We start from the raw sequence: 12,131 nt of genomic DNA on the forward strand, positions 1-12,131 counted from the left end.
TTTGAAACCACTCAATCTCTGCGAAATTTGGCTGTTATTTGAGAGGTGCCCATGTGTAATGTAAGATGAATCACTTTGAGACCGCTAATCCAATTTCAGATGGAAGGTCATTTGTATTGACTGCCAAATCAGAAGAAATGTAGTGCTTTGACGTGCCCGCAGGAGAGCTGACCATGTTAATAGGCTAACTACAAACGTATGCATGGGCGCCAACACAGAATTTGGATCATAATCCACTTGGGAGATGGCTGTTTTTATCTTGACAAGAAAACCTCTGTGTTGTTGTGTTGTTCTCTTGTCTTTGTGCTCTAACCTCTATGTGCTCTATGCCCTCATGAAAACCAATTACAGGCACTTAGAGCAACTTTGACTCCACATTATGTCCTCTTGATGATGACATCAGATACTGAGGAAGTGAAAATTTTGCGTTTGCCTGTGCACATGTTCCCCCAGTTAATGCAATCTACTTTAAACAAGCAGTCAGTCTGTTTTCAAGGAGGGCTCATTTTTAACCATTATTTGAGGAAAAACGAGGGCGCGCTGGCTGCGACATAGAGATAGAGCCATTCATTTCAGAGTCTGTCGAGCATGGAAAAGCACTCACATCATCATCATTTAGAAGCTGCACTTTTATAGAAACGTCAAACTACGGAGCTGGAAATGATTAAAGCCTTGAATACGGCATGTCACAATGAGGACTGAAGTGAATCACAAGTAATTATAGAGACAGAGCTAGTTAGCTTTTGATTACAGCTGCGATTGAGCACATATCTTCCGCGGAGGCTTGTACTCATTTGTATTTTGAAGACCAGGGGTTAGAATAAAAGGTCTTCAACAAGTACACCACGCTGTGACCTCTGAGGTATCTTGCACGTTTGCCTGCCCCTTCTTGATGTTGAAATAACCAGTGCTGAAATGCTTGTTGTATTTGGCCAGGCGGGAAGAACACTATCCCAGGAATTTCATGCATCTCAAACCTTTTTTGCCCACAATTCTGCTGGGGAGACACACACATAGTCACATTCATCAGCTAATCACAAGAAGAAGTTCTGTAAACCACATACCCGTGGTCCCTGGTCGCCTTGATCCCCCTGCGGAAGGCAAAAGAAAGAATTTGTCTTGAAATGCGAGAGCTGAACACACACAAGCACAAGTACAGTGCTAACAATAAAGTTGAGGCACACACCGAAATCACTGAACCATATTGCAGAACACATTGAGAGAGGAAAATAATACAGGAACCCTCAAGTATTCGTTGTGGTTGAGGGTAAAAATCACTTATGATAACATGGACTGACATGAATTGGGTATGAGAGAAAGAGAAAGAAGGAGAGCAGTGGTGCAAGATTTGGTGGGTTGGTTGGGTGGGTGGTGGGTGGTGCGGGGGTGGAACTGCATTGCCAGGCCAGATTTTATGCCCCAGAGATTTTTGGCTTTCTTCTTTGGGGGGGAATCTCTGGACGGTGCACGTTCCAACGGGAGAGCATTTGGTTCTGAATCAACATGTGTATAAAAGACTGTGGGTTTATCACATTAGTGTGAAGCTGAACCAAAAGTACACCTTTGTTTGAATCAACTGAAGGACGACCAAATGTTGGACATTGAAATTATTACATTAATCTGTCTGCTTAAACCCTCTCACTTGAAACAGCTCACTCTCCTGTTGGCTCGTTTACAAGTTAGCCTCAGCAAAATGAGCCAAACAGCTTATCACACATGGATGGGAAATTTTGTTCAAACAAACTTGCAACAGCATATTCAAATAAAACAGCTTTTGAATATTTTTGAAATTTTTCATTCGTCAGTTGTTCCAAAAGTGGATTTATTGGGAAAACACTTTTGAATGGCCACACTGATTCACACTACATTCGTCTTGGGTGGGGGAAAAAAGCCTGCCGTTGTTTTTTTTTGTTTTTACTGCAGTTGAAGTAGTTCGCATGAGAGGTATCAACATGCATCTAATTAACACGACTGTGTTTATCACACTTGTCATTGCAAATGCTCGTCAATTATTTAAATCAAGTTTTATAAGTCAGGCTGATGGCTTAAATTTCATCTTCAAGGGGCAACAAATACGTTTTCACCCAGTTGATTCATGATGTTGGTCAGCCACTACAACCAACGTCATCCCACACCCCACATTACTTAAAATCATCAGTCACCCGAGAGTGCGACATGATGCAGATGACAACTGTCTCTCTGTGTCTGACTTCACCTCTGGTTAGCACTCTCACGCCACTTCACCAGCAAATCACAAAATATGAATAAATAAAATCTATTCATCTCTGGCCTGTAAAACAGAAAAGAGCTTGCCCAGTAGCATTATATAAGAGCGCACTTCAATACATTTGTTTCCATTTTAGTCTGTTCAGGGGCTTTATCAGGGTGTGAATTAAGGGACTTCTGTGGTTTTATTCTTTCAAAGCAAAGGCGCTGCACATTTGTCCCCGAGTCCTGCAGACTTATAAACAGACAGTGTGGTTATTTTGCATGCTCCACTGCTGTTTTATGGAGGAACGCTCAGCGAGGCATTTAAGGGCTCCAGCATGGGCTCTGGCTTTCTGTCATTTATGCACTGTGCTGTGGATTTGTGAACGACCAGAGAATTTAAATATTCACACTTTTAGACTTAAGGTCAGGATGACTTGAATGCGAATTATTGCAGTAAATGCCATATGAGTCTGTTTATGGACACATTTACTGAGTAGGGCAAAAGTAAAGATTTACAGTATTTTATAGTCTTGACCTGAGTCAATGTATGACAGACTGGATATTAAAACCAAAAATGTCCCCTTTTCCAAAGAGACCTATGGACAGCTTTGAAATAAATTGCAACATTAAAAATTATTGCTAAATAATTTATAACATAATATAAGAAGATTTAAAGCAGAATGTACAGTCATTTCTAACTAGCCAGCAGTTGGTTAGCTCGGCCCCAAATTACAATGAAGTATTACAGCTATTACAAATAGGTTCATATTACCCTCAGGTGGGTCCAGGTGTATGCTAAGCTAACTGGCTAACTGGCTGCTGGCTCTGGCTTAACATAGAGGCATTAGACTGCTGTCAGTCATTGAAGGAGAGCAAAAAGGGATATTTTATTAAGTGTGAAGCATTTTATTTAGGCAGTTTTAACAAAGATCTTAATTGGTCAATTCACTGAATATATGAATAAATTATTAAATTGAAAATGACTCACCTTTTCACCCTTTGGACCTGGAGTGCCCTAAAAGAGAGAAAAACAAAGTTTCAATTGTTAAGCAACACAACAATTTGGACCAAATGACAAACTATGGTCCAAGTCAGTTATTTTGAAACTCTTCGGTTGCCATTGTCCACTAAAGATAAGAAATAATACACTAAAACAACTGTTAAACCCATCATGTTAGCCAATAAACAAACAGAGCTGCATAATTGGACTTTTTGAACTGAGAGGGAGAAGGTTAAAATCAAAAGATTAACAAATTAGTATTTAAGAAACAAACATTGTGTACTTTGACATCTACTAAAGAATTTGATTAAAATACCCTGTCACAGAGTGGGAACCGGTCCTTTATGCATTGTAGACAGCAGGGCTTATACAAACATACAATTAAAACCAAAAACAGGCCCAAATCAAGTCCATGTTTACACAGAGGATCAAATCCAGCAATCTCCAACTGAGAATTGGCAAGCACAATGTAAAAATGTGCCCTGAACAAGAGGAACACCTCTTTTTTCCATTCTTTTTACACAGCAGTTTTTGTGTGGCAATTTTTGCTTCCAACTTCAGTCAATCAGCGGGCGGGGGCTCCTGGGTGGGCTCTGTTAAAGATCATGGCTGCATTAGAGGATTTGACAATGAGGTGTGCATCCATAAGCTGGAGCCCTAATGAGCTTGAGCTCAAAAATAAAATTTTAACATTCAAGATGAAGGATGAAGCTGGGTATGTTGGACTCTTATTCTTCCTCTGAGGTTGCACTTTTGGGAAAACTAACATTGGAAAAAATCAGTATTACATCAGTGTCAGAAGAGTGACTAACTGACCACCCGCTTAGCAACAAGATCAGTGTACCATTTCTACAGATACTAATCTCTTTTTCATATGATAAACTAACTGTCAGATATATTTACATGGGCAAAGTTGCCTTTTCTGGTTTCTAGACCAAGTTAATATTTGCAAACGGAGCTAAAATCACTTCCAGGTTTAGGAAATTAAGACTCTTGATTGATTTTGGAATTGCCAAAGAAATGTCTCTTATACCTTAAGGTAAAAGAACACGTTGTTCAGCTGTCACTATACGACTATAGACATAGCTCTGCAGTGGTTACCGTTCCAGGCTAATCCCTGTTGACTTGTCTACACAGATATCTGAATCACAGACAAATGTACACCGACACTAATCCATAGATCATGGACATTAGTATAAGACCCATGTCTGGAGGCTGTCCCTGGTGAGGCTATGGACCACTGACCCAGAATTACAGGCCTGCAGACAAAGACGGGCTTCCCCTACTGGCACACATAGCACAGTCTAAATCTGAAATGCGCCATAGGTAGTCCAGCAGCTTTCCACTGCCAAGTTCCATTACACTGCTCAGGGGAGTGAGGTGTAGCCTGCTCAGTGCCTATGGATATTATTTTTGATGCACAGTTAAATACTCATGGCTTTTCATGCAAGTATTGTAGAGCATGAGTTCCTTTCTGAATCTTCCCTAGATATATTATAGATGCTGAGATGTCATTTTTTCCTTCTTGATACCGATATCTAGACCCAAAGTTTTGGCCAGTTATGAGAACTCCTTCAATACTACTGCAAAGAAACCTGTTGATTTGTTGGGGCTTAGTAATGATGGATTGGTGCATTACTCACTGATGCCAAAAACGTTGATACTGATACCTGGTAGGGTTAGGGTTACCAATACTAATACTGATACTGTTACTGGTATCAATCCACTCCTCCAGAGTTTCTTGGTCAAAATGTTGTGAACCTGTGCAGCAAAATTCTGTTGAACATAATCCTGTCAATTAGACCTTATGGTAACGGTATTTGTTTTTGCCCTGAGCGGTCACGATTATGTGCATGCAGTCATTTGACAGCTAGCCCATGTATGAGTTAAAAAAAAAGGAAATTCCACATGGCACTATCCATACCCCAATCAAAGTGGTAATAATGCTCATAGTTGTATGCTAGCCACTAATAAACAACCAACGACGAAGAAGAAGCCGACACAACAACGCACAGGAACTGAACCTTGACCTCTGTGAATCGTTGAACCCCTACTATTTATACAAATGTTCAGAGATTTCCCTTCAACATTTCTTGATAAAAACCTGAGGGGAAATGACGTTTTAATACATACTTCTGAAATGTTTGGACTGCCCATAGAAAGAGCACACAACACACTTGTAAACACAAAAAGCACCATTATGAAAACAATGTTTCCGATTGTGGCTCCCGGGGGGGGGCAATAACCACAGCAACATATTGGAATCAGCAGAGACTTTAACTTTTATAATGATGTAGAGACATTCCAGAGGGGCTTAATAAGTTTCCAGCTTGTTTCTGAAAATGGAAGCGAGCTGAAGAAAATCAGGCTTTTTGTTAAGAATGAAAATTGCCTTTGGACAAAACAAAGCTATTGACAAGCTGTTACTGCAAACATATGAATGGCTGCAACAAAGAAACCCATAAATATACCCGCTGCAGCTCTTTGCCCAGGCCTGCTGAGGGTATTATATCTGGCACTGAAAAAGACAAATAGTTGGCACAACAAAACATTAAGATGAATGATTGGGCACCAAAAGTTTGTGGAAAGAAAAAGAAAGCTTTGGCTAATATCATTTAGTGTTTTAATAAATCCAGATTGCCTTACGATAAGTGCAGCACAGAGATCTTGATTAAATCCATTGTGGTTGGTTTCCAATGTTGAATTGTCACTGTCAGCAGGACTATTTTTGCTTTATTTATGCTAATTGTTTTGCACCAAACAACAAGTCAAATTCCTCGTATTTGTAAATGTACACCGCAATAAATGCAAATTCTGATTCTGATTTTGAACCCATGTCAGATGAATTCATCTTAACCTTCCTCAAGGCTCTTAATACAACTCATAATAGCTATCAATTAATTTAGCCCAATATTGTAAATGCTTTTCCATGTCTTTAAGCTAATGGGAACTTGTATGGTAACTACTAATTTAAAAAGTTGATCTGTCACTTTCAGGTAACATATCTGTTACATACCCTCCATTTCCCGTATTTGCTTTTGTTGTCCCCCCCATATTACATATGCTGTAGCAAAATCAAGATTCTAATTTTGCATCCAAATAAACTTGAGGAAAAATGTGCTATGAACTATGGGTAATCCCAGTGCAGTTAATGTTAAGCTTTGTATGATTGGTGAAAGCTTAAAGGTTACAAATAATTTTGTGTTGAAATATTATAGATCACATGTCTGTGCCACTGTATTTGTTACCTGTAAGATTTGGAAACTGCACTTCAAACTATTTCTTTCCCTAAAAACCTTGTTTCCTTTTTTCATTTTCTTTCATCCTACTGGTCGTAAAGCATGTGGAAATGATTTCGCTACAGAGCCTGCACCTGCTCATTATACAGTCCATCATTTGCACATCACTTGGACAGACAGCACCCACTGGAGCTCTTCCAAAAGCTTTAAGCCAGTACAGTGATGGTCTTTTACAGCGACTATTACATAGCTCTCCTGCAAAGACTATTTCAAAGGAGCCAACTGTACTACGGTAAAAGTGCAGCAGGTGTCTATTTGCCGAGTAGTCTCTGCAGCTTTGTGGTTTCACTCTGCCCCAAAGGAAGGTTTCTAATCAGCACCTGTGTGTGCTTTACACATCTTTTTACTGCTCCTGCTCTGGCTCCTGTTCAAAAGCACGCCTCCAGCATGTGCGCCATGTCTCATCAAGCTGCATCTGTTTGATCAAACCTGCTTACTGTGACTTTAATTTGTAGATAATGATAAACCCTCTACACTGCCCTGCACACATTTATAATAAGATCATACTGGATTCTTGGCCCTGCTAAAGCTTGAGATTGTCTGAACTATACATTTGGCTTTATGGTTAGCTTCCCTGAGCACGTGGACTGTAAAAAGGGGAAACAGTTACTTGTCCAAAGGTCACAAAATCTTCATTCTGGCTATAGGGTGCATAGAGTGCCAAAAGTCTATTTGTAGATTTGCATCCAGCAGAAACACCTTGGAAAATGGTAAAAGGACTTGTATCGCACTTCTCTAGTATTTAAGTACTCTAGGCGCTTTAAAAGCATATATCAGATTCACCCACTCACACCACCATCACAATGATGGCAGAGGCTGCAACATAAAGTGCCAAAAACTGCCCAACAGTACTTTTGCATTCACACATATTCACACACCACTGGCCAAGCAGCTGGAGACATTTCTGGTTCAGTGTCTTGCCCTAGCAGACTTCCACATGTCACTGCAGGGAGCAGGGGATTGAACCCAAAACCTTTCAGCTGAGAGTCAATCAACTCTATCACTGAGCGCCAGCAGCCCTGAGATACCTTGAAAGTTATGACAATGGCTCAGAAAATAGAAAATAGTTACCTTACAAATACTATCACTGTGTTTTTAAGCAAATCCATCATATATCATAAAGTGTTCAGATTGATTGACATTATTTCATTGTTACTCTAGGCAAAGGAAAATTTCTTACTTATCTTCGAACACTTTAGATGACAGATGAGTCACTGTATACAGTAAGTGAGAACAAAAAGTAAGAAATGTGTCTTTCGTATGTGCGTCTAGATTGCAGTTGCCCACAATCAGAATCTCTGTATCTCCTTATTGAGAATGACACATATCAGGTCGATGGTAAGCCTCACATCTCCTGCTGCTTAACGCTGGGCAAGCTCATGTCAAGCTTCCATCACGAGATGATTTGTTACAGACATCCTGTGCGCTTAATATTGTCGAGTTTATGGCAGGCCGTCGGATCAGCATTAAGCCGTTTTCTATCTAGATACATGCCTAGCTTCTTATTCTGAGCCAAACCCGTGACCACTGTCTCCTGCACTGGCCTGAATGAGCTGTTGGTGTAAAACAAAAAAAAAAAGGAGGAAACCTCTGCCACCTTTAAACAGAGTGTGGGAGAAATATGGAGAGGTCTGCAGGGAAATATAAAATGGTAAAGGGAACTTTGGCCAAACCCGCAAGCAACACGAACATTGCCATTGAAATCTGAAAATGTAAGTTAGGACACTTCATATTACAGGAAAGAGAAAATGTTGTTAAATTAAATTATCCTGGCCATGAGATTCATTTCATATGTGGCTCCTGCAGTGCTGCTTATCAAGACGTTATATTGCACAACTGGATTCTCAAATGATCTCATATCTTTCTGTTTTTGGTATCTGAATTTATTTGTGTTTCATTGAGAACATAGTGCTCAGATACTCGAATGTGTTCAGGTCTAATTCGACGTGTGTTTTTAAATTGTACATAGGTTTCATGAAATTGAACAAAGGTTTCTATACTTTTTCTGTATTCTCTATGTAAATTTTCTTGGTAATGGTCTATTTTCTTTTTTTTATATATACTTTCTTTTTTTTTCCCAAGAGTTGCTTCATTCATACAGTTAAAAAATCATTCCAACAAACGTGTTTTCAACAAAGAATTTTGAATAAATAGAGTAAAAAAACTACCAGAAGAAAACAGAAACTTCCTTTAGGAACAAATAAACAGACACACAAACAAACAAAAACAATGAAAAAAAACAACAGTATAGGTCTAATTTTTAATTGTGGGGGTTTAATTTTGACCTATGTAGGGGTTCATTTAAATCTTCTATCTATCTATTATACACCTGTTTATACAATATGTCTCAATATGTGACAGCTTCAGTAACAATTATACTAAAACTTGAGTGTGATATATTTCAATATTTGTTGTTGGCAGACAAAATATTGACCCAGCTCCTAATGCGTCTGTAAATTTTAATTTGGCCAACTGTGAAAATCAGAAACAAGTTGCAGAATTGTCATTTGAATAAATTGCACATTACTTTCCAATGGCACCAGTTAGAAAGGAATCGACTTCATGCAACTATTTTAGTGATAGGATACTTAGTTTATCATCTACAGTCTAATTTAACACTCATACCGTTTAACATCCTCATTCAAGATCAACTTTCTCGCTTGAACCACACTTTAAAATCTTCGTCAGTTGATGGAGTTTGTTCAGGTGTCTTTTGTCGTCCTTTGATATAATTTATGTGCAGCTGAGAGTTCGTAGATAAACCACACAAGCATCCCGTGGAGTTTCTGACCACTTGTTGGTCATGGAGCAAAGACTTTATGAGCAAGTCCCTGTTTTGTTGAACAAAGGCTCTCTTGTTGCAACATTTCTGCAGATCTAAAGGCTCATAGTAGTAACATTTAGAAAACCACATCAACATGCCTGTAGCAATCTTTAAGATTGTATTTTTGGCCATCTCAATCTAACTTCAAACTACTTTTTTTTCAGGTCAAGAATGGAGTTTCTTACTCCGCTCATGAGTATGTGATGCGTTAATGTTTCAAAAATGTTCGACAGCCATAAATATGTATTTCAAATCACCATCCAAAGGTCTGTTGATCAAATAAAGGTGAACTAGTTTAGCTTAAATATCCGTATTATTTATTTTTGAGTTAGGGCTTACATGAACTCAAAAGCTGAAACTTCTGTCAACCCAATTTCAAAACGTCTTCCAAAGAGATCAAATGACTGAATATTGATTTTTCATATTGCTTCCCTTCGTGAATTGTTCCTGAAGGATGGGGGCTCGACAGTGCTCGCCTGACTGTTTGTGGTTGGCTTAAGTCCACAGCTTTAGCCGCTGTTGACACGAGCAGAGATATTCTCGTGGGTTTGGCTGCGAGCTGAGGGTACAATCTTCCAACTTATCCAACATGATGCAAAGAGTCAGGAACGGTGGGGTGTAACCTCTGTCTGGACTAGGCTGTATAAGTTTTCATCACAGTGACCTGTTGAATGTACTGAGGTCCAGAAAAATCAATCCATCAAGCAGAGCTCACATCCTCGTCGTGGAACCCGGGCCAACTCGCCTGGCAGCGGCTGCTGTGGCCTGAAGTGCTGGCCACATGGATTCAATCATCTCACTCTCGAGCGCTGGCATCCCTGAGAGCACAGGCCAACAACTACCGCTTTTACAGCCTCTTCTTTACGGGCATGGGTTTTTTCTAACACAAGCTACACAATATTAATAAACATATGTGTACGCAGGAAGTGAGGCACAGCGATCCTCCAGGCACCGAGCGTTGACAGGGAAAGAGTAGGTGCAGAGGGGGGCAGGTGAGGAGCGCTGCTCACCACAAAAGATGGAAGAGGGCCAAAGTAAAGCGTTTGAAAGACTAAACCCCAAACTTATGCACTTACGCATAATAAAATAATGCGGCATGTTTGCCATACAATGATATAAAAACTACTAAAACAACAGTATGGATGAAGTTTCACCTGGCTGACCTAAAGGAATTATTCAACATTTTGGGAAATATGGTTGTTTTTTTATCTTGGCTGAGAGCTGAATAGGGACATTGATACCACTCACATGTTTATACTGTAACTGCAGCAAGCAGGCAGCAGGTTTAGCTTAGCAATAAGACAGCTCAGTGGCGTTCTCCTACTGGCACATCTATGACTATGGCACAGGACTTTTAAATCACTAAGCAATTGAAATATTGCAGCACACACAGAAGGTAAACTTTACAGATATTCCTCTCTCCGATCTTAAACACGTATACACAAAACAAGATGTGAAAATCATAGCACATCACTTACTACAGGACATATTTTTAGATTACCACATCGGTTTAGCTCAGTCGTTAAATCATCCGTCTGACATGCCCAGTGTTCTACTCCCACGCTCAGCCATTTACCACATGTCATCCCCCACTTCCTTTCTGACTCTATCAACTGTCCTGTCCTCACAATAAAGACATGAAAAGCGCTCAAAAACTTCAAAGAAAGCAATGTATTTTCTCACATGACCTTTATTCATGAGCTCACAGAAAACGAAAGTAAACGAAGACGGACTAGAACGTGTGTTAGTCGTGCTACTGCTTGCTATGCTATGCTAATAGCAGTGTGGATTAAAGATTGTTTACTGGTCACAGGCTGTCCATTTGTTGGCAAGAACTTGAAGTTAATGTGACAAGGTGAGTTTGCATTGTTTGGGAAGTTTAAGACTGGATCTGTAAAACACTCACGTTACATGTTCATCTGGGCTGAATAACGGTTTGGACCAAGAGAAACAACCAAAATCCCTTCAGCTAAAAATTGGCCAGATCCTGTTCTTGTTCAATTCCGATCTCAAGCTACCTGATCAGCACATCCAGCGTATAAACTCTGAGACACTTCAGTCATTTCCTGAGGTAACAAGAGAGCTTTAGAGGAGCTGAGAGGCAGATTTTGTGATCTTTGAGCAGCGGCATGCTAGCTGCCATCTCGCATTCTTTGTGCTAAGCTAAGCTAACTATAAGCTGCCTCTAGCTTTACGTTCAAATGCAGACATAAGTGTTGTCAAATCTTCTCCACAAACTCTCTTCAAGAAACTTCAAACTTCCTTTAAAGCTAGGTGTTTTTAACTGGTCATGAAAAAGACTGAAATTGACAAAATATCCAGGAGCAAGAAAGTATTCATTTTATCAATAACATTTTGTATTTAATTAATTGCATTTGTAAAAGGATCTTGTACAATATTTAACAAACATTTTGCCATTTAATGCATTGAACCAGAGTTAGCTTGAAGCGGATTTATATCTGCAAACCCTTTCGCAGGGCAAAGGAAAAAAATGTAGCATTTATTTTTGCAACTTTTCGCCTAAACTTCCTACCAAAGGTAAAATGGTCCATCTGTATACACAAATCTAATCAATTACATACTTGCCAGAGTGGAAATAGTGGAAGGCAACTGCAAAATGCACATTCAGACTTTTGCAGCTAAAAAAAAAACCTGCGGGCACCATTGGAAGAGAAATCTGCTCAGTTTCAAACATACACTAACCTGGAACAGAGTGAAACACATCCAGTAAAAGCATGACTATATATCTAAACGTGCACCTCCATCTGTTAGTTCTGCAAGGGAACCCTCTATCATA

At 39.6% G+C, this 12,131-nt stretch overlaps 1 protein-coding gene across 1 annotated transcript in view; it reads right to left on the reverse strand.

Annotated features, from left to right (window-relative positions):
* LOC132958804 (collagen alpha-1(XXV) chain) overlaps window positions 1–12,131 on the reverse strand; it is a 139,210-nt gene that overhangs the window by 44,254 nt on the left and 82,825 nt on the right. The window contains exons 5-6 of the mRNA XM_061031851.1: window positions 3,200–3,226; window positions 1,065–1,091 (exon numbers count right to left, since the gene is read on the reverse strand). Of these exons, the coding sequence (XP_060887834.1) occupies window positions 1,065–1,091; window positions 3,200–3,226 (54 nt within the window). The remainder of the gene's footprint in view (window positions 1–1,064; window positions 1,092–3,199; window positions 3,227–12,131) is intronic.

The sequence above is a fragment of the Labrus mixtus genome, chromosome 23 (assembly GCF_963584025.1).
Source record: "Labrus mixtus chromosome 23, fLabMix1.1, whole genome shotgun sequence".
NCBI classification, from domain to species: Eukaryota; Metazoa; Chordata; class Actinopteri; order Labriformes; family Labridae; genus Labrus; species Labrus mixtus.